The following is a 23650-nucleotide window of genomic DNA, read 5'->3' as shown; positions in this document are numbered from 1 at the left end:
CTCTTCTTGATAGGGAACTCCTGGCAGGTTTTTTTTTAATCTTGCCAAGTACTAAACCGTGATGGTGGAGAAGCATGACTGTTGTTTTTTTTCTGGAACTTGCACAAAGCATCGGTCTACCTCTGCAAGATCCGTGTATCTTGAGCTTTCATTTTCAGAAAGGACCAGATTAGTGGATGCAAACGCGAACGCATAGCTGTTCTCTATGCTCAGCAATTGTGAAGTGGCTAAGACTTTCATGGGATGTGTTTTTCCTCTAGTTGGTAACTGCCATTGTGAAATATAGGACAAATATTTAAGGAAAACTTTGAAAATAGTAGGCTGAGTCATTCTGTGAAAAGAAATACCTAAGCCAGTATGCTAAGAAGCTAGCTTCTTGGTTACTAGCGTGCTCTCTACAGTTGTGGGACTGGTCTGAAAAAGTAACACCTTTTATTTTAAGCCTTCTGTATGTGACTAAAGGAAGCTCTTAACAGTTGGGGTTAACAATTATTTTTCTAGGAGTCCAGACAGAGTTTGAATTGCAATGAAATGAAATACTTTTGCCTTTGTGAATCATAAACATGATTAAATGTGAATATTTGTTGCAAGGGATTTGTTGCTAACTTGTAGCTTTTTCTCCCTCACATTGTTTTAACTATTCTTGGGTAGGCCTTCATTTTATCCTTATGGAGAGTTAGAAAGTTAACAAATTAAGTATTTCTTTTCACATAAAACCAGATAGGAGATCTTAAAACCTGCTGAATCACTAATATTTAAAATAGCTTTTAAAATGGCTTAACTGTCTTATACATCTAGGTATCTGAAAGGCATGTTGGTTAAAAAGCCCACCAAATTCAGTTTTGCAATGCCTTTGCAGTTTTAACAGTGTAGTATAGTATTGTTTAGAGACTTTTGATCGGGTTGAATATCTGTATGTGTCTTTTAAAACACTTCTTAAGAACACAGGTTATCTTATTGCAAGCTTGGTAATTTTAAAAAAGGTTTGTTTCCTAGTGTTCAAGCCTCTGTTGTACTTTGAAAACCAAGGCTTTGTCTGTGGGACTCAAGCTGTGGGTGAGAGCAGTTCAGGCATGTGTCAAAAGATGATGCCCAATAACAAACCTCTGACCAGTTTAAAGTAGTATGTGAGTTATGGAAAGAAGCATTTGCCTTACTGGCCTTTCAGGCCTAATGAAAACTTAGTTTTATGCCTAATTTTAAAGCCAAGTGGAAAGGATGTAGAATGCCATATTCAAGAAGGTGAGACGCAAGTAAAATGAAGAGTGCAAGTGTTGGACTGAAACTTAACTGTCTAGAATGCTGCTCCTGTATGAGGAGGCCTATAGAAGGAGAATCAAAGATTGAGATGCATAAGGAAATGACGCAGCTTAGTTGCACTACGTGTTTTATGACCTAAATTTTTTGCACTAGTTGCCCTGGTTGTATTTATGCTAACTCTGGAGGTGGGGGAGTAAAAGGGCATCTGCCTTTTTTTGTTGTTGGGTGGCAAGTAGCAAGTGCTCAGAAGTTGAGAAACTTACTTGAAATCTTTGTAGTATTTCACTAAGTTCTAAGTGGCTATAGCCACGCTGCAAGTGACAATCTTTGGTCAATTTCTGTCTCTCTGCTGACACCTAAAATTGTGAGTTAAATGAGAAATTTGCAACTGCTTTCCTCACTGCCTTTACTCTTGAATATTTGCTCATGCTAGCTTTCCAGCTCCTGTATCCATCAACAGTTGCTAACTATCTTGTGTATCAAATTATGCTGTGGTTTTCTTGAAACAGAGAGCTTAATAAAAAGAGCTGAAAAATGAGGGCTTAATGTGTGCTCTGAATGCCATCCGGTATGTTGAAATGGATTTTTGTTTGTCACTCTCCTCTCATTCTCAAGTGAGACTGTGAAAGCACAAAAGGCATTCATTTAATTTGGATTCTAATTAAAAAGGTTAAGTTGAAAAAATGGTACTAGAAAGATTTATAGCCTAAGTAGTACTGTAATGAATTATTCAGTTTAGCCTGATTATGTGATTTCTAAATAAAATTACACTGTCAGCTGAAGAACAATTTTTTTTCATTAGATGCATTATAGACAAAGAATGTGTGCAAACTCTTCTGTGCATAATTAGTGTGGATGGTATAAAACATGAGGTCATTGTCACAGAAGTGCTGAACATCTTTTTGGTTTAAAATGCCTTACCTCATACACCTGGCTGGATTCTGCAGCATCAGTGCAGTCCTGTGTTGGTGAGTCACTGGTTCTGCCTAGCATTGGTGTAACACTACTGCTTTTATGCTGTGTAAAAGCAGATCTTGGTAGGATGCTGTTAAACCACACTGCCTGTGCTGTGAAATAGGACAGGCTGATTATGTGGAGAAGGACTAGATAGGCCAATGGGTATTTGATTTAGGACTTCCTATAGAACCTTTTTCCCCAGCAGTGATCAGAGCAGGAAAAGGAGATGCTCTGCTTAAAAAAAAACAAATGGAAAACTTAATAGAGTAAAATATTCTGAATGCATGCTGCTCAGTATTCCTTGGATGGGAGTGACTTATCCATGACTCCGCAAAAAGTATGAAAGCTCCCTGTGGATGGTTTTAGCCCAAACTAGGTGAGAGACCTGCCATGAATGTACATAAATGATCAAACCCCAGTTATCTTCACCCATGCTGTGGGTTTTCTTGTTTGGCTCTGTTTGTGCAATCATGTTTCTTTAAGGTTGGTTTTCTTCTGATCAGTTGCAGGTTTTCTTTTATGGAGGATATGATGAGCTTAGAAAAGAACAAGGAGAAATTATTTTGAAGGTCTAATATCAAGAAGGGTTTTCATTCACAATTTACACTTACTAGCTTTAATGTGATAAACTGGAATTCCAGAAGTGGTTGTGTTCCAACAGCTACCTGTACTGGGAGAGGAGGAAGTAGATGACAGTAGCAAAGGAGTAACAGGGGCATGCCTGTCAATTGTATTGATTTAACTGGTGTAGTTTTAAGATGTTATTTTGGTTGGCTCTCATCCATGTTAATCTCTTCCATTTGCTCAGCTTGGGTAATAAAGTAGTGGCTACTGAAAGCAGAATTAACTACTTTTCTGTAGCATCTGCTAACTTGGGGAATGTTTCCAAGATGTTTTCTGCAGACAGAGTTAAGTTAATTGCAGGGTTCTTCTGTATTTGTGCTCAGTTCTGAGTCTGGAGAAAAGAATTCTGCTAAGTGTGTGCAGCAATTGTGGCATCAACATTATGGGCTTGAATGCTCTACTTCTCTGGAATGTTGCACAAAGCAACGTTTAGACAGTTACTTGATAAACAATTTGCATTAGAGTGGAATCTCTCCTAGTAATACTCTGGCCTTCATCTTGCTCTTCCTGCATCATCTCTCTCTTCTGTAACATGCTAATTTCTGCTCTCCTGAAATAGACTGTCATCAGTAATTGCATCTCCTCTTAACAAATAGTTGTGTTTGAGGCCATTCCTTCTCTGCTCTGCAGACTTTTCTTACTGTTTCTTGTTAAAAACAGTTTCTAATTGAGGTCTTCCTGTCTGCCAGCCTCCTTCTGTCAACTGAATATCTGAATCAAGGTATGAAAACAGACATCACTTTGGGACCAAAAATAGCTAAAAGAAGCTTGTAATAAAATGCATGTTAAGGTGCCTACTAGAGTTTGTTTAATTCTTAAGAATGATGGATCAGGTACTGAAGTTAGGAAATAGTAAAGATAAGGCTATTGCAACTGTAATTACTTTCTGAAAAACGTTCATTATGTGATTGATAAAGCTGAGGTGCTCTGGAGTATAGAAACAGTGTTTTGCTCACAGGATGTGCCTTAAGATGTTGGTGTACATAATGATACAACTGCCTGAAGGGAGGTTGTGGCCAGGAGGGGGTTGGTCTCTTCTCCCAGGCACCTAGCACCAGAACAAGAGGACACAGTCTCAAGCTGCACCAGGGGAAGTTTAGGCTCAAGGTGAGGAGAAAGCTCTTCACTGAGAGAGTCATTAGCCATTGGAATGGGCTGCCTAGGGAGGTGGTGGAGTCCCCATCCCTGGAGGTGTTCAAGAGGGGATTGGACGTGGCACTTGGCGCCATGGTTTAGTTATGAGGTCTGTGGTGACAGGTTGGACTTGATGATCTTTGAGGTCTCTTCCAACCTTGGTGATTCTGTGATAGTGGTAGGGGAGGTTTTATATAAACTTTTCCACAGCAGATTAGAATCTTAGGGGACACAGCAAGAAATTATTAAGCAGAGATGATAATTTGTATTAACAGGCCTCACACGATCTTAGATTTGGGGATTATTTTCTCTTCCTGCTTTAGAATCAAATTGTGGTGTGATGCAAGAGGCACAATAGCAAATTGTTTAAAAAAAAAAAAAAAAATCTTGATGCTTTTGACCTGGTTATCTGATCTGAAGTAATCTTCAACACTTGCATCTGAAACTCTAGACAACTGCTCGTTCCACTGAATTTACTCTGTCTGTTTTTTTCTGTCATTTTGCAGTAATGAGTATCAGTGGGATTTGCTTTCCTGTAATATACTTTCCAGAGCTGTAAAATAACAACATCCAGAATATTCAAATATTCAGCTTTAGTAGTTAATGCAAGAAATTATGATCAAGTGCCCTGCTGTCCTAGGCAACCCTATGTCCTTTGTCAGTTTGCCATAGAGAAACATTGTAGATTACTTTTTTCCCACCTTAAAATTATTGAAAGTGGAAAGATGAAAATTATGGATGCAGTGAGTGTTTCATACTTTCAACTGCCTAACTGAGCAGTACAAAAGAAGCTGTTGGGAGTTTTACATGAAGACTTTTCCTGCAACCCACACATTCATCTTTCCCTGGTGCTGGTCTTGCACGTGTCCAAGTCATTTTGTACCTGCTTGATTTGCAAACACTCTTCCACGAGAAAGCTGCTGGCCAAAAATGGCTATCTGTGAAGAGTATTTAAACAACCTAGTCTTCTACTCTTGAAAGGCTTGACTAGTCATGTGTATGTATACAGGATAGTATCTGGTGGCCAGTTTGAAATACTGTTGGACAATAACTTTGACTAGACAGTCTTGCTCGTGCTACCACTTTCATTGATATCAGATGAGGGACAATGTCATCTCTGCTAATAACTTCCATGCAGACCTTCCTTGATCCAAAAGCTGTTTGGTTTGATAGTGGGCTGTCCTGTTGGTAAACAATTGCTTGATAAAAAGTTGAAAAGTTTGGACAATATCCTATCTAATTCCAGGTCTCCTGAGAACTGCTTGATTTACAGCTATTGAATTTAGAGTATGGCATGCTTGAGTAATGCTAGACGTGGAAGATGTGACAGTATCAGTGTTGCCTTACAAATGACTACAAGATGATGTTACTTGCCTGTGACTGCTTTGAGCATTACCAGGATTGAGTAGAGTGACTAGAGAGAGTCCTTTCCTCGAACTACCTAGGTGGTGGTTCTGCAGTGTTGTGATAGAGCTTTCCAATGTCTTGCATGTGCAGGAAGGAGTACGGATGAAACAGCATTATTGTCTTGGTAGTTTGGTAACCTTGGCTGTTAAATTTGGCTGTCATGAGCAACTTGGTGCTCTTGGAAAACAATGCCTTGGGGCATGACTGAGTTCTAAATGAAGGTGACTTGGTTTAAATTGAAGTAATGCCAATGTGACAATTATGATAGCAGAGCATTTGCATGAGTTGGCTTAATCTAACTGTTGCTAAACAATCATAAGATGTAGTTCTGCTTACTAATCATCTACAACAGATGTAACTGTCCTTTAAGATAGGACTCCATGTAATGCTCACTGTGATGTTGATAACCTGAGGGTGGATGTTCATGCTGTGTCTGTGGAGCCTGTCTTTAAGTCAGGTCTCTTACATCATCTTGCTCTTTGGATAGCACTTAAGCTCTTGTCAGTTACTTTATTATTTTGACTTCTGGAACTTTAAACTATACTTGCATTTATTGGGTTTGGGGAGAGTAGGTAAGTCTGAAACATCCTAAGGAGTGCAGCATGTCAACAGAGTTACAGGAGTTGACGGTACTGTTTGTCATAACATTTCTTGCTTCTTGTAACACAGTGTACCTCTCCATACTTGAGAGTGCCTGTTGTGGTAGGCATTACTGCTGCTCTTCAAGTAGAGAAGACTGACAAAAGGAAAAGGTGGGAGCTTAGGAGAGCAGTCGTCTGTGGAAGAGTTGCACCAATGACTAGGATTAGTATCTAGCCAAAGAAGTTTAATATGAATGTAAGCATAATAAGTTAGAGCAAAGTTGAATTTGACTTTTAGTTGTCCAGCCTGGCATCTAGTCGGAGCTTTGGAAACCTTAAATAACCTTGAATCCTTGAATGGGATCTGCATATCTTCAAGGTGGTTTTCAAATTCAGTTTGAATAAATCTAACTTGGATTTAGGTTCTTTCCTCCTTTGCTGAATTGTACATGGATTTTGCTGTTTCCTGTAAAGCAGTTTGAATTTGCCAGTTTTGACTCCAGCAGAAGTTAAATGGCACTCCTGTGTGTTGTCTAAAAGCTGGTTTCATATGCTGTAGACAAGTAGGTTGATTTGTAATGTAAATTTTTTTAACTCTTTAAAGTTGTGGGGCTTGGCGATTTTTTTTTTTGGTGTGGTTGGTTGTTGTTGGTTTGGGGTTTGGTTGTTCTTTTTTACAATATTTATTTTGTTGTTCTCTGTGTATTATGACTGAATATTTAGTGCTGACACTGGGCATTTTAAGAAACAGAATCAGACTTCCTTTTTTCATACTACTCCCTTACACTCCAGTATTCTTTTTTTTGCTGCTTAGTTACAATTTCTACTGATGCAGAGACAGGGGAGGAGAATATCTGAGGTGGTGGAGAAGGGAGCAAAGTGGGATAGGTATAGAAAAAGGCCATTCTTGAGACCAGGATTATAGAACTTGCTTTAAAGGCAGAAATTAAAAAGTTTTGCTCACTTGGCTTAGTAAAAGGAAAGGCAAGAAGGAGTGTGATAACACTGCATGTGTGAAAACATCCTGTAGGGGCTGGGCAGGTGGTAAACACCAAAGAGGAAAATTAACTGAAGAACAACATTGGCAGAGGAACAAATGGATATAAGCTCTTCCTGTATAAGGTTTGAAATAGTATTAGGAGTGAAGTTTGTAGGATAGACTTTCTAATTCTTTGAATCACTTCAGGATGGAGTGGGATCACTCAGTGCAAGGGCTTGTGTGGTTACCCTTAATAGAAGGCTAAATGCTGTAGTGCAGAAGGCGAATGCTTTGCTCTACATAAGCAGTTCCATCTATCTCTCTTGACACAGTCTTGCTTGAACCTCCCTGCTATTTTTGAAAAGAGTAAAAGAGAAAGGGAAAAAAAAAGAAACCCCCCAAAACCAACCAAACCTACCTCATTATTACTCTGTATAGACATCATATGAGTTCAGAGGAAGATCAGCTTTGGGTGAGGTTTCAGTTTATCTGTGTTATAGAGAACAGATCAACAGAACTTCTAAACTAGGTTCCAGAAAACTATCTAAATGTGCTGTATTGAATATGTGTTGGGTCTCACCTCTGTGAATTGGGAAACTGCTAATTCTTTCTCCATATACCTTCAAGCTACACCTGTCATTAGGTCAGTCTCCTAAGTGATATTTTGAAACAGAAAACCTTGTAATCTGTTGAAGTGTGCATACAGACTTGACAATTCTAATAAGAATGGCAGTAATGGCTATTTGAAAAATGGTGGCATGCATAGGGAGAGAAGAAATGTGTAAGGGCAGACTAGAGAGAAATGAAAATGTAAACACTAAATTATTAAAAGCCTCAAGTTCAGACATCTCAGGATTTGAGAGTAACAGTTTATTAGACCTGACTGAACTGTTTCTTCAGCAAACATAGTCCAAAGTCCTTAAGACTTAAGCCTAAATGTTTATTCTTTCTTGAAGCATTAGATAAATGGTGCTCTAAGTTCAGGTTTAGTCTTCAGTGGAAGATCTCCTAAAGAACATATTTTTTTGCCCCATTCAGTAAGGATACAACTGTGGTTTGCAAACTTGCAGTGTACTCCTTTTGAAAATGCTTGTCTTGTGAATAATGGCTTGGTTAAGCTGATTGTTTAGGGTTGGTCTTGCACAAACTCCTAAAACCCTTAAGTGTCTGTCTCTTTCTAAAGCATGTGCAGACTGTTTGTGGTAGGACTTAAGGCTTGCTCTAAAGAAATAACAAAAATTCCAATTGTTTATCAATATTCCAGTACAGATGTCAAGGACACAGGCTGGTTTATTCTTTCATTAATCACATACCTTGCAGTTTCACTGGATTCAACTCTACTAGTATTTGGAGGCTTAATTCCATTTTTAGTTTCTTGTATTTTGTGACTGCTATCTTGCGATCTTGAGGAGCATGTCTGCATTCCAGACAGGCAGCAGCTTAAATTAGGTCTTTGTTTGGGATATTTAGGGAAAAATCATAGTGCTTGTTGTCAAGGAAGGTCTTGAACACGTTTTAGAAAATTCTTCAGGTCAGCTTAGTCTTTCTTGTGGTGGAAATCTTAGAAGCATTATTAGATTGCAGGCTGAAGTTGCTGCCTTGACTCATAAACCCACAGTGATGTAACTTTCCTCAAAGTACCAATCTTTCAACTTTGACCAAAAGTTGATTAAGTGATAGTGAGCTGATTCAGAGGTATTCAGTTGGACCTCTGATACTGTTTACCACTTAGTCACTAAACAAGGCAGTTCTTGCTTGTAAACATGTAAGTTTATGTGCCTGCCTGAACAAGAAACTTCAGCGTTACTATGATTAAGTTTGGAATGTGGAGTTTCTTATGCTACTCGTCTCTCTTTTTGTTTGCTTCAAATCTCACATAATTATCTGCTTGTCCACACTGCCAGTGGAGAGCTACAGTAAAAAACAAGTGCTAACTTCTCAGCCTGTTTCACTTCAGAAATAAGAAACAAAATTAACTGCAGAATTTTGAAGTGTGCTATAAATACAAAGATTGAAACACAATCTAAATCTTTTCTTGTTGCAGACAACTGATTGTATTAGTTCTCTCTTACAAGTCCTAGCTGCTACTGAGGTTTGAGGAAGTGGATGTATTTTAGCCTCAAACCCAGAAAAGTTAATTTCTCAAAAATGCTATTCTTCCTGTAACATCATGTATTCATGCTGTAATATGCAATGCCATTAATCCTGGATCACTGAAGAATCTTGTGATACCGATCTCTAGATACACTTCCTATCATCTATTTGTATCAGAGTATCTTACATCTGTAAACTTGCTGTGATCCTTCGTTAGCTGCCAGCCTATGCATTCCTTTAGATGGGGTGGGAAATGTTCAATTTGCAGTATCTGTATCACATAGCCTGTGGATGCATGAATAATACCACCATATAACTTTTTCATGTGTGGTCTGCCAGGATATTTTAAACCTCTTTGCAGATTTTAGGGGGGGAAAAAAACCCAATGAATCTCTTATCCACCACTGTACCCTCTTTTTGGTTCCTTGCATTTGAAACCCTTTCAGATTGTGATGGAACAGTCAGCTCTTATCACTGTCACCATATTAATGTCTGTGTATTTAACTTTAAACCTGTTTGGTTGGGTTTTTTCCTTCTGAATTGGAAGCCTTGGTTGGCATCTAGCCAACAAAGATGTGCCAAGCATGTCCTAAAAACTTGATGATGATTTATCTCCTACAGTCACAGTAGGCATCTTCATAGCCATCTCTTCCCACTTTTCCCAATTTTTGTTTTTACTGCTCAGTTCTGATCTTGTGGTGGGTTACATGGGTGGGTATTTGATGGAGTATCTTTGTTGTTTTTCTGAGAAGTTTCATCTTGAATAAACAGAAATCAGATTATATGGCAAAACATCACTTTTTTTCTGTGCTTGCCCTTCTTAAACTATGTTAGTAGTATTCTCCTACCAAGTCTCATAGTGAGCTAGCTTTTGGTGTCTGTTTCTTGTCTGCTGCTTTCAGCATTCTTGGCTCTTTAGCAGACTGAGAAAGTCATGTCCTCTTGCATTATTCTGTGACAAAACTGTGGCTTCTGGTTCTCTCCCAGTTTTCTCAGTTCCCCAGCTTTTCACAGGGCATACAATGTACATTTTATTGTCTATCACTCAAAGCTATCTAAAAATCTAACAAATTAGTTGTCTTTTATAGGGGTAGATTGAAGTAAAACTGCTTCTGATTGCAGCAGCATATTGTCCACGCTGTAGTACTGGACTCCTTTTCAGAATCTCTTCCCTTAGCCAAGGAATGATGATAAATTCTCACTTGAAAATTCTGTTTCTGGAACACTGTTCTTGATTCAGATGTCTTCACTTGCCTTACATCATGTTTTGGGGACTTGGTGAGCTTGTAGAGACATCTGAAGAATAGTTTGTTCTTACTATTTAGTATCTCTGTTGCTCTTGGAATGGGTTTGTCTATATCCATTATGGATGTTCCTTCAAGTCTATTAGAGGTGTTTTGTAAATGTGCATTGTGAAAGTTGTGGGGAGGTTATCAAGGACAGTAAGAAACTCATTCAGTAAGCTCAGACTGGAGCTGAACAGAAACTTTATAGCCACCTTTGGTGACAACTTTCAGATAAAAATGCAGGCAGAAGAACAATTTACAAGATCAATGAGCATACCTGTTGTATGCTCTGCCAAGGGTTATCTGTAACAGCAGGGAGAGAGGGTAACTCAGGCTGATTACTCACCCTGGTGTCTCCTGGCACCATTTGACATAGCTAAGCTGGTCTAATGGCTAGCTGCCATGGGAAGGATGGTGTCCTTGTAGTATATAGCTTCTAGTGTAAGAAAAGGGCAAGGATAATCTGCTTGCCACATAGCTGGGTATGAGAGCTGAGTGTATTGAAACCCAGCACTATTATGAAGCCAATAACCTGGGACAAATTCATCGTTTCCAGCCAACTTGTGGAACAGTTTTGCAGTGTGAGGGAGAGAATGGAATTGTACAGCCGATGCAAAGGGGTTAGTGGCTCCTGCCACTACCCTGTGCTGCTGATTATGCTGCTGTGTAGCACATATTTAGACCTGGCCCTTCCAAAAGTGGATTTATTCTGTCTTTGCTGACCAAGGAGTGTTGGCTAGGGATGTTAAAAATACGTCTTTTGAATTGCAGCTGAAGCCAGATGTGTGTTGAACAAGCCTCTGATTCTTCTTTTCACTGATATGTCTAAGTTGGATTTTTATTTCTGTGTTAACAAAAGACTTGATTTGCTTGATTGAAGGATTTAAGAGAGAATAATGGGGAGTCTTTTTGCTGGTTTAACACATCTTTTAATAGTTTATCGGTGTATTAATAAACTTCACCTCATGTGTTGCTGTTGGATCAGTTCTGTAGTAAACACTGGGGTGAAAAATATAGTTTGTCTGTAACATTTTAATTCTCTAGCATCTGAAATGTGAGATTCAGTGTATGACTTGACTTTTGTAAGCTAGGAGTGTCGCCTGGAGTAACCTCAAATACAGATGTGTATGCGTGCAGTAACTGAGAAGAAAATGTTTGGGTCTTTTCTAGTAACTAGGTTCAGGTTTTGTTTTATTTGGTGAGAGTATCACAAAAGTACATTTCTGATTCCCATTTCATTTTTATTCACCATCTGAACTAGCTGAGGACAGATGGTTATGCTAATGGTAGCCGAGCTCAAGAGTCCAGCGTTGGATGCTGGGAGTGCCTAGCTCCTGCTGCTCTAAGAAAACTCTTTTGAAGTTCCACAGTTTCCCAGCCTGAAGAGAATGAAACTGATCACAACTTGCTTGCTGCCTGTTCAGAAACACAAAAGTACTTTGTGGAAAGTGGACTGGACAGAGATGACATTGGAGAAATGTTCATTTAAGGAGTTTGAGTTAGTCAAGCCTGACACTGCTAAAGTTTCAAGCTGGCTTCCTCAGTACATAACTGGAGGTTGTTTTATGTATTCCAATAGCTTGCTGTTAAAAAACCAAGATTGTTTAAATACAGCTTTCTGGTCTGGAAGTCCTTTCTTGTCAAAGAAGAACAATTCATTTTGGTTTTGTTCTACTTAATTGGAAAGGACAGTTGAGTCTAGAATGCAAAGTGCAAGACCAACTGGATGTCCAGATCTGAAAGTGTGGATTTGTGTTTGGCTTTAGGGTTTCCTTCTACAGTGGTGTTCAGTTGATTTGGCATGTTTCTTACTTTTTTAAGGTTACTTAAATAAAACATCATAATGTTTTTACTTGCAGCACTTGAAGAATCGGAAAGTGACATTTATGTGCGATTCATGAGGTCACACAAGTGTTATGACATTGTTCCAACAAGCTCTAAGCTTGTTGTTTTCGACACTACGCTACAAGTGAGTATTCTCCTTTCAGTCTGCCTTTGCTTGCAGTTCCTTATCAAAAAAGATATTTCCTGAGTGTTTAAATGAGACTTGATCTATTGAAGAGACATTCTCCCACAAAGCTTCACTTTGACTGTACCAATCTCTATATTGTTTCAGCTGTATTGCTCATGTTAAACTAGAGGAGCTGGAAGATGATTTCCAAGAACAGAAAGGGGATGTCATTTGCTTTGCAGCTGGAATTGCTATCTAAAAATCTTTCAGATGAGCCCAAACTTACATTGGCTTCTCTGTGGCTGTCAGAATTTCCATAAAGATATTTTAAGTAAAGATCCTGTGCAGTAGCTAAAGAGTATCCAGGTGTTTGGAGCCTGTGCCTGTTTAATTGCTGAGACAATTTAGGACTGAAATGAATGGCTTAATTATGAAAATTGTTACATTCTCCAGAAAATTTTTGTTTTTCTTATTTTGCTTTTAATCAGTAAATTACCTGCTAGATTCTTGGCTTTGTCTGATGAGTTTTTGCCAAAAGTAGGCATTAGCAGCCTGCTATAGAAACAGACTAATCTGTTCTGCAGTGTGGTGGAAAGCTGTGGCTTTCTTTGTTTCCTGATTTTGCAATGGGTGTTTTTGGTGTGCTTTGGTTTTCATTTGTTTCAGTGGTTTTCCCTTTGAAGATGCTCTAAATTCTGGCTTACCTAAGCCCATTAGGTAATCTTGGTCTGGAATGTACTGCTCAATTAGATGTCAAGTTACCAGTTAGAGGCAACCATGTAATAGATACTTAGTCCCAAGATGTTCAGAAAACCACCTTGCATATCAGACAGTTGTGTATAGTGCTAGATCAAGTGCTGTCATCTAAAAGGTAGAGAGCCTACATTGCACAAGGCAAGAGCACTGCACACCTACAGTGCTAAACAGCAACCTTGAGTTCTGCAGCATGGCTAAAAGCGCTGGAGCTTCAGTTACTGCTCAGTACAAAAAAGCACCTTTGTAACTTCAGCTCTGGACTTTTTTCCATTATCCAGGCATCTTGCAAGTGAAGGAGTTTCCTTCATCTCTTAACTATTTAGACTCTAAGCACACTGAGGCCTCAATGTGTTGCCTCTGATACCTTGGCAGAGTCCTCAAAGGTAAGTATTTAATCCGGTACTGGTATTACATTAAAACTTGAGCAAAGCTGCTGTTAGGATTCTACCTGTGTGCCAAAGGATCTCCTGCTGCTAACTTATCTGGTAGCCAAGAAAGCAGGGCAGTCTGTAGCAGTGTCCTAGGTCAAATTATTTCCTCCTTTACCCAGAGGGCCAGTCTTCTACTAGAAACTTTAAGTGCATTGGTATCAATGGAACAGTCACTTTTATTTCCCTAGAGTTCTTCCATGTGTTTTACTGGACACTGGATTTTGTAGTGAAAATAGCCCACATCTATGATGAGAGAGAGGAAAAACTAGCCTGTAGTCTTAGAGGAAGAGCTTTCAGGTTCAGACATCGGTCTTACAGAATTGAAATGTTCACATTTGCTTTTCTTGGTAGCAAACACTTCTTGAGTGTTTTGATGTAGTCTTTCAGCTCCATCTGCTCTCCTGTTTCACCAGTTGCATGGACTCCAGTTGTGCAAGCATTATGAAGTCTAATGAAGAGTATCTGTTACACTGAGATAGAATACTAATGAGCACTTTATTTCTACATTCCTTTTCAGAGATTTCTTTCTCTGTCTCTCAGAACCTTGCTTCTTCGGGAGGTTGATGGTACTGACTTTTTCATCACCTCAGAGTGGTAAAGTTCTGCAGTTTTTCTTCTGTCCCAAAGAGAGAATGACAGTCAACTCTGGACTGAAAAATTCAGACTACTTTGACCTGAAAGGTCAAATTTGGGACGATAGTGTTTGCTGACACTTTCATTTCTTCTTAAAGACTATTGGCTTCCTTTTAGTTTCAAGAGCTATTAGTTCTCACGCTATGCGAGAATCTGTAGGGAGTTGGTACGTGCAGCTTGTCGGCAAGGCCCACAACCTGTTGAGTTCTTAGTTGTCAGTGACCAGCTGGAATTGAAAGTCTGATTTTCCCAGTACTTTGGGACTTTGCATCAATATCATGGAGCCTTGTGAAACATTGTGTCCAGCAGTCCTCTCAGACTGAGGGTTTTGCATGCATTGTCTTCCCTGGATCTGTTTCACCCATACCAAAATCAATATTTAATCAATTTAAAACAAACCAAACCAAAAGCCTTGAAGTTCTGTTAAGATTTGAATTCAGTTTATTAATAATGGCAGAGCCAAAGCAGGATAATTAAGGATTCACTTTTTGCCTCAGTAGAAGCTAGTAGCAATCTGTGGAGGAAGATAAAATGATCCTGGGTTCTAATGGCATCTTTGCAAGATTCTGATGTTAGATTTTTGTTTGATGACAGTATCCCGTCTCCCTCTGCTGGCCAGCAATTACAGCACATCACATGCTTCTACCCTTGAACATTACTTAGGAGAAACGGTAGAAAGTATTCTGAAACTGTTGTGTAGCTTTTTGAAAACTGGAGATGTTAATTTATAATGTGGCACAAGTCATACTGCTGAGGTAACACCTATTCATAGGTGCTTAGTCTCAATGTCTTTAGCAAATATAGTGTAAAGATTTGTAAAGGATCTTGTTTTAACCCTGAATAAGAGAGCAGGTGGTAAGGTGCCATTACAATGGGAACACACAGAAGGCCTGAAACAGCAGAAATAGTATCTAAGAAAGAGCAGGAATAGGCTGACAATCTCTTCAGTCTTGCTTGGTTGTCAGTCAGAAGGCACGGGGGGCCTCTGAATGCCAGCAACTACCAAGCATCTTGCTGCTCCTGATGCTAGCACACCAGGCTGGTCTTGAGTGGCCAGAATACCTGTGCACCCAGCACCTGCACTTGGCTGTTGTGAGAGCAGTGGTATATCTCATGTGTTCTGTTAGGCATCAGATCATATGGTAAGGGAGAACTGTTCTGTGCTTCAGCTGGAGAATGTGCCACTTGGCACAGGCTTGAGCAACATCTATGTACCGAGCCAAGGTCTGTTTACCTGCCCGAGGCCAACTGGCACAGCTCAGTTTGCCTTAATATAGCTTTGCTTATTTCCCCCCAACCAATATCTGCATCTAGCCTGCCTACCTGAAACAGTCCCTAGCCTGTACTGTACCCTGAGCAGTGGCACTCATTGCCTGGAAGAGTGCTGGCTGGCACAGGGCTCCTGATTTAGACTGACAGTGGAATGTTTTTTCAGCCTTTTAGCTGACTAATACAGATGTAGCCTGTATTTGCTGCTCATAAATATTTATAGAATTATATTTAACTCCAGTGCTGTGGCTTTCCCCTGCCTGTGACCCAAGAATGCTTCTTGTCCATAACAAGCTGCAGCCTTTTTCCCAGAGAAGATGCTATCTTTGCTTGACGCAGATGGAAGAAACTTCTTAACATCTTATCTGACCAGGAAGGGAGTCAGGAGATAATTGGATGTTATGAGCTCTCCCTCTCTGGCTGATGGGGAAACTGGGCAAGTTACAACAGTGTGCAGCTTGCAGTGGATTAAGTGTCTGTCTCCTCTCTTGCACATCTCCCAAGACACAAACAATAGGAGAACAAACGCTTTGCAGCCCCTTTGAGGGGGTTAGGAGGGCTGTCCCCTGAAGAGCTACTCTGTGACTGAGCAGTTGCTTGCTCATAACTATTTTAATTATTAACTTGATCACTCGATCTGGATTATCTTTATGACAGACTCCAGGAAAACACTGAGCTGAATGCAGATTCACTGGCTACCATTTTGTCTTCAGCACAGTATTTGAGTACTCTGCAGGTGGTAATGCATTTGATGTGGCAGTGGTCTGAGGATATAAGTTGGCATCCAGATCTGCCTTTACTTTCTGATTGTTGGTTTTGACTTGTGTGAGATACATACAGTGACACCACCAAATGAGCTGTTCCTTTGAAACTGCTATTTATGCTTTGATGGAAACAGGAATTATAGTAATCACAGTGTTGAATTCAAATGTCAACAAAACACAGCACTGTGTTCATGTTCCATCAGTTGGATACTTTTGTCTAACATCTGTTAATATAATTTCACATTTTTCCATGTTACTGCATATGTTTGACTTTGATGTTGTCTTTAGAGGCCAGTGCATTTTCCCTCCATCCTGAACTTGATTTGAATTTTTAAAGGAAATGGCCCTTAGCTATCTCCATAGCAGTCTTTGAAGCTTAACTCTGTCTGTAAGCTTACTTAGGGCCAGATTTTTGTCTGACCTTCAAACAAATTTGTTAATTTGTTTTGACTTTGCCCAGCCTACATAAAGGTGAGCTTAATTTGGAGTGCAGAGCAATTAACTCTTCAAGAGGAATGTAAAAGGTAAGTATAGGACAGGGACTTCCTGCTCCATGTCGAACAAATGAACAAACAGTGGCTGTGTTTTGTGACGTTAGTGCAAGCTCTTAGGGGGAGAAAAGCTCTGCCTTACCTTTGGCTAAATTCTAAGCTGTTAAAAATGGTATGTACTATGCAGCTACATACATAGCCTTTACCCACCATGACTTTGAAACTGTTCTTAAAGTAGTTGCCCAGCACTTCTTCATAAACTAATAAAAATCCAGTTTATGTGGAAATCTCCCAGGCAGCCAGCACCAGAACAAGAGGACACAGTCTCAGGCTGCACCAGGGGAGGTTTAGGCTGGAGGTCAGGAGGAAGTTTTACACAGAGAGAGTGATTGCTCATTGGAATGGGCTGCCCAAGGAGGTGGTGGAGTCACCATCACTGGAGGTGTTCAGGAGGAGACTTGATGGGGTGCTTGGTTGCATGGGTTAGTTGGTTGGGTGGTGTTGGATGATAGGTTGGATGTGGTGATCTCGAAGGTCTCTTCCAACCTGGTTTATTCTAAAATAAGTGTGTAAGATCCTAAACACTCTCATTTATATCATGAGGAAACCTTGGACAATGAAGTGACTGGAAGGTTAGATTGATTTTGGTTTTTAAACATTTCTGTTTAATGAAATGATCTAAATTGGTAATGGGCCAGATGTTGTTATCACTAAGGTAAGCTTTTGTCAGGAACTGTCATGCACTGGCAAGAGCTCAAATACATTTCTCAAAAATAACCAGAAAAAAAACATTTGGAACAATTTTCACTTTTTTGGTGGTTTGATAAGCTGAAAGTAAATATAACTTCCCCAAAGCATGTGATGGATTCCACACTAGAAGAATGAAAGAGGATTTTTTCCCTTCTCTTCCTTGTGCTGATTCTATTCAGTAAATGGCTTTATTGTTCTCATTTTCCTCCAGGTCATTCTTGACCTGGGGTGTTGCCTCTCTCCAAGGTAATGAGATAGACCAGGCTCCCAGGAAGAATGCTCTAGAATCTTTTGCTTCCAGAAATATACAGCTGACTCTTGGTCTTGTGTCACAACAGAGACCTTACAGCTTTACAAAAGGATTGACTGTCTGTTGTTTAATTGGCTTTGAGGTTTTTCCTAGTCAAAGCTGCTAAATTTTTAACTAGTACTGTCTGCATTTTGGAGGAGTGGGAGCACCCCTCCTTGCTTGTCTCACAGAACTGTAAGGGAATAATATAATTTAGCTTCTGACTGGTGTGTGGGCTGAGGCATTTGATCAGGCCACATGAAAGCTCCCTTGATTGAGATCAGGCTGGAGTCAGTAGTGTAATATGGGAAGACCCTTGTGCTTTTTCAGAGTGCTCCTGTTGCTTGTGCACAACAAGCATAGGAGCTTAATTCCTGCAGCTCTCAAAACCAATGGTAAGCATTCATCACTGGATCTTGGAGGAAGGTAATATGAATTCATTATACCAACTAAGCAGAAACTTCTTGGTCTGCACAGAGTGTAGGTGAGGTATTTGTGCGTGGCTTCTTGCCTTCCCTGCCCTCCCTCCCCGCTCCCCCTCCATTTTTTTCTGGTAAGATCTTAATCTGTGAAAGAATTTCTATACCCTTCCCAGTGTGGCTGTTTCCAGTGGCTTTGCCTACAAGGCTTACTGCTTGGAAAGCTGATGTTGGAGATTCTCTGGGAAATTGTCCCACTTCCTTGCTTCAGATCTTATTAGGGAAGAATTACCTTCTCTGCTGAAGGTGTTTAAATGTCGTTGCCATCTGGCTGTGAATCATTTCAAAGTGAAAGTGCCTGATGTGTTTGGAGCATATTTAGTTTGTATTGTCAGGGTGCTGATGGTGGGATCTGGGGATGAATGCTGGAGTCCTTGATTCCAGTTTAGTTCACAAAAGTTTTCAGGCCATAGCAGTAAGTCCTTTGAAGATAATGCTGGTATTGTGGAAGAAGAGGGTTGCCCCAAGAGCTTTCTGTGGTGAAGTTGTGTACTCGACTTAGGATTGTGGGTTTGGGGAAAAAGACAGTCTGGGCACCTCCAGCCACTGCTGAGAAGTATTTTTCAGAGAAGAAAAGATTGCAATTTACTAGACCTGAGAGTGGGTTTGTATCCTACTTTGCCCTGTTAATGTGACTCAGATGCCGTGTTTTGCCTTTTCATTGGCTGTGTTGTCAAACTACTACACAAAACTGGTGATGAATTCCTTGTGTGAGATCTGCCTTACAGCCCCTGATACAGAAGTGGCACTACCTGAAATCCTAGTGGCATGAGGGAGTAGCAGGGGAGACTTTACAGACCTGTTATGAGTTTCTGTACTAAGAAAAGCTTGCTCCTGTTCTGCTTATTGTAGTAACTGATGCATGCAGGATTTCAGTTGTGCTCCTTTGCCATAATGAGACCCTTCTACTTCAGGTGCAGAACATTGAAGGCAAGTAGTCACATAAAGTGGGATTCCTCATCTAACTGTAAATGTCTAGGTATCTTCTAGTCACTGAGGGGGGGACATGACATCTGTGGTATACAACTTAACCTCTGTCTAAAGCTGGTAAATAATGCCACAGGAATGACTCTTAGCCTTGCTGGCTATGAAGAGGTGCAGTGAATATGCAAGGTCAGCCTATGTGTCAGTAACCTCTACATTTGGGCAGATAAACCCCACTTTTAGTGGCTCACTGTGCGTGTTAGGACCACTACATGGTTAATAAGAACAAAAGTGCTTTGTGTAAAGGATGTTTGTACATGTTGAACAGCAACAATCTATGGGATCTGGCTGACAAACAATGGTTTTGTGAAGGTCAGGCCAGCCCAACATTTGAGATCAGAGAGCATTGCTGGTGGGGTCAAGAATTAAAAACGCTGTTGGAGGCCCAAAGATTGGGACATAGTGGAGATCTTCAAAGGCTACAGACGATGTATAATTTGAAAGGAAGGCTCTTGTGGGTATTTTATGTGAACATCACTGAAACATCTAAATGTGCTGGATGGATGCCCAGCTCCACACCCCAGTGCTTTGGCTGGCCACCAAGCAGTACTTTGGGCAACTGAAATTGGTAAGCCTCAGAAACTAAAGGAAAGCATGAGTGGATGAGTGTGTGTTTGTGCTTGCAAGCAGTTGTAGCAAATCAGAATGAAGTGGGTTTTTTCGCTTTGAAATTACTTTAAACAAGAGACAAGTGTTAACATTAAGAAACTATGACATTGTTTTAGTTTGAAGGTTTATTTTGAGACTCTTTGTTATAAAACTGAAGAATACAGTAGGAATATCAGTTAAGCTCTGGCCTAGGAGCATGGCCAGAGGGGTGAGTTTTAGGTATTTTTTTTACCAGATTTTGGTGATGTTTTACACCAGATGTTTTAGGTTGTAGTACCTAAGCTGAACTTACTGTCTTTTATGAAGGCTTTAAGTCAGAGCTATCTCAGTATCTGTTCAGCAACCCAGAGCTTTTTCCAAAATCTGCCTTTTGAAGCTGGACAAGATGGCATCTAACTGGAGGTTCCTGAGATTTTGGGAGCCAAGTAACTTGCACATAAACTATTGTGACAAGAACTGATACGTTGAGACTTTTCATTCTGGATTGGCTACAAGCTTAGTGTCTTGCCTAGTGTAACTTTGGAGTTGTCTGTCTTGAAGTCTTACTTCTGAATCTGAAGTAATACCTCACTTTTTTACCATCTTGCCCACTTGAGCATTGTGCTCGGTGGTGGTCTTTGCTGCTGCTCTACCTGAGAAAGAAGTGTTAGCAAGAATTTGGAGGATGCCTGAAGTAGTTGTCTCTCCATATCTTTTCTGCTGTGAGCGTGATTCTTTTCCAGGTTATCACAGTTACGGAGCTTGTGAACTTGCTTGAGCAGTTCTGTTGTATGATAATGATCTGGAAGAAAGCTATTTTCCCCATGGCTTTAGTAGATAGGATGTTACATTCTTGCTCTGATGCAGCTTGAATGTCTTACTCTTCTGTAAGGCTTGGGACATGAGTTGTGGGTGACAGTCAATCCATGCAATAGCTATTATGGAGAGAGAGCAGAGCTAAGGCTCTCAGTTTCAGGTAGTTTGAGTGTGCTTTTTGCTTTTTCGGTGTAGAATGGTTAGAACTTATCTTGCCTCATGGTGGAGTTAGTCTGTTTGATCTCACTTCTATCTTCTGTCTGCTCCCTAGATAGCTCCCTGTGTTAGATTTTGCTGCATGAACTCTAAGTGTGATGCTACTATGTGGGAATACTTCATGTCTCTGCCTGGAGGGTTTCTCTGTGGTTTAAGTCTTCCTTGTGAGTCAGTGTGCTGCTGTGGTCGATTTGGTCATGTTGGATTTACCTGACTCCTCCTTGTGTCAGTGATGTGGCCAGATACTTCTGGGACCTTTCTGTGTAATCATTTTCTAGATAAATACTCTGTAGTGTCTCACTTACAGCCTTATTTGTGACCCTGGGTATTTTTTTCCCCAGTATGGAGGCATTAGTTTTAATGCAGTTTAGTGATGGTGAAGCAGATCATTATTCCTGCTGCCTGTTCATTGATAATATAGCAGAAACATTAAAGTCAGGAGGCAGCTCTGAGAACTGTCATCTGCTAAGGTCAAGAGGGTAAATTTGTCCCTCATAGAGGCAAAGTGGTCGAGCTGCATTGAGAAAGCAAGAAATACAGATTGCTTTCATCAGTCAAATCTGAAAGGCTGCAGTTTCGTGTACAGTAGGAAAGCTCTTGGAAACATTCACTGCAAACTACTGAAGTGTGGGCAGAGACCATGTGTTCTGGGGCAGAGTAGAAGTCTTACTAACATTTGGAAGTTTAAATTGCTGCACTGTAACGCTGAGTCTAAATGGATTCTGTCAAGCATCATATGGCACTGGCTGTCACGTGGAAGGCGCTGCAGACTTTCCCAAGAGCTCTAGCTAAGACTGGCAGATGTACTTGTCTCCTTGGATTTTTTACTTACATTTTTGTTTGCTTCCTTTTTTTGCATGCTGATTCCATTGACTGTGAAGTCCTCTTATTGCTGAATCTGTGCAGAGATGCTCCTTGGTACCTAATGTGAAAGTAGACACTTAAGATACCACTGTGTACTCGTGGTCTGCTCAGACTGCAATTGTCAAGCAGTTGCTACTTCTGTGCTGTTTGGACCAAGGACTAATTTTATGGATGTGAAGATACTGATGGGCTTTGTGCTAGTTTTGTGCCAGACCAGGTTAAGGCCTGGGCAAGAACTGGCACTTCTGTATTGTGTTTTCCATGTGAAGACTATTTAGAAGTATGGTCAGGACAGGATGAATGATGTGCTCAGGTGTATCACCAAGAGATCAGGATTTTGAGGTGTGGTAGAGTGTGTCTACTACATGTTTGCAGGGAAGGTTTTGCTTTCTTTTGAGAATGGCCCTTATGACATCTGATTCAGAATTTAGGGAGGATTAGTTTAAAAATGAAAGTATTTGGTTACATGTTTTTAGCAGCAGAATAGGCTAGTTAATCCTTTGAGGTCATTGCTTAGTCATATTTAAAGTAACCAGACAATCCCTCACGACCCTCAAAGCTGTAGAGGAAACAAGACATGGTTTGGAAAGGACCTAAAGACCACCTAGTTCCAACCTCCCTGCCAGAGACAGGGACACCTTCTACTGTCTCCAGATGTTAAGCTCTCAGTGAACTGAAGACTTGTGATAATTATGTTCATTACAGAGTTGTTACACCCACACAAATCATGATACAGAATCCTTATGGTTACTGTCAAACAGACATAAGAGGTTAGTGAGCACACCTTTTCAGCTCTATCACCTTACTTCATCAGAGGCTTTCACTTGGAATATTCACAGGGCACAACCAGATATTTTTTGTTTTGTTAAGCTTTTTCCTAAGTTTTTAAACCATTTTAGAAGTGAAAGGCTCAAGATTTTAACTTGGTGTGTGTGATTTTTTGGGGTTTGTTTTGGTTTTTGGTTGGTGTTTGTTCAATTTTGAATACCACTTACTTGTTGAAATTGCTTTTTTTCCCTAGTATCGGGGGAAGCCTTTCTCTTGTTGTCTGGTATGCAAAGCTAAGAGCAAGGATTAGTTGTTGATTTGTTTTGCAGGTAAAGAAAGCCTTTTTTGCCTTGGTGGCAAATGGTGTGAGAGCAGCTCCACTGTGGGAGAGTAAAAAACAGAGTTTTGTAGGTAAGTAGTTCTGACATTATTCAGGAGTACTTGAATTTTCAGCGTGCTTTACTGTTTTGGAAGGGGCTAGCCATCATCTAACACATCTTAGAGACAGACTGGCAAGGAGGGTTTCTCCTTTTTATGAGGAGGAGTGATAGGTTGTCAGCTTTCGTAGTGGCGCTGTGCTTTGTAAATCATGATTCTTCTAGGTCCTCACCTCCTGAAGTTTGGTCTCTAATTTGTGCCTGTCACTGTGTATTTAAAAATGAAGGTAATGGTCACAAAAAAGGAAAGCTGGAAATAGGAAATAAAATGAACTGTCACAATATATACCCATGTGACAAAAGCATGTCTTCCTCTGCACATTCTCAGTGAGGTGTGCAGAGAAATCTTGAAATACCAGAACCAATGTCCCTTATTGAGAGAAAAACCTTAGATCTATAGATGGCTTTTAAAAGTCATGTAATTAATTGTCACAACAATAATTGCCCCAAATTAGGTCTTTGTTGCAGTTAGGGTCATAGTGGCAGATGAAAATGTGCTGCCTGTGACCTGGAATGTAGATTGGGGGTTCTTGGAAATAAACAATAGATAATTTATAAAGCATTTGTTAAACTACTTCAAATCCAAGGGTTGAAGAACAGTTTCCATGTAGCACAGCATAGGAATGGTTTGTCTTCTATATTTAATTTCTTTTTCTATCTATAACTAAGCTGTAGTGATTCAAAGCTGACTTCCAGATTAATTTTTCCCTTCCCCATTACTTATTTTCTTCAGTTTAGATGTAAGAGTAGTAAACAGTGGAGCAATGACGTCTTCTGAAATGTAGAACTTGAAAGCTCAACAAAATTAGTGTTTGCAGTTAACTAGATTAATCATAAATATT

General features: G+C 40.1%; 1 protein-coding gene across 4 annotated transcripts in view; it reads left to right on the top strand.

Annotated features, from left to right (window-relative positions):
* The window catches only part of PRKAG2 (protein kinase AMP-activated non-catalytic subunit gamma 2), a 186969-nt gene that overhangs the window by 148462 nt on the left and 14857 nt on the right, over window positions 1-23650 (top strand). For all 4 annotated transcript variants that reach the window (XM_068145964.1, XM_068145965.1, XM_068145966.1 and 1 more), the window contains 2 exons: window positions 12182-12291; window positions 22701-22782. In XM_068145964.1, the coding sequence (XP_068002065.1) occupies window positions 12182-12291; window positions 22701-22782 (192 nt within the window). The remainder of the gene's footprint in view (window positions 1-12181; window positions 12292-22700; window positions 22783-23650) is intronic.

Source organism: Melanerpes formicivorus, unplaced genomic scaffold (genome assembly GCF_026170545.1).
Source record: "Melanerpes formicivorus ecotype bairdi unplaced genomic scaffold, bMelFor1.0.p_v2 SCAF_13, whole genome shotgun sequence".
Taxonomy (NCBI): Eukaryota; Metazoa; Chordata; class Aves; order Piciformes; family Picidae; genus Melanerpes; species Melanerpes formicivorus.
This window is presented reverse-complemented; position numbering and strand designations above follow the sequence as displayed.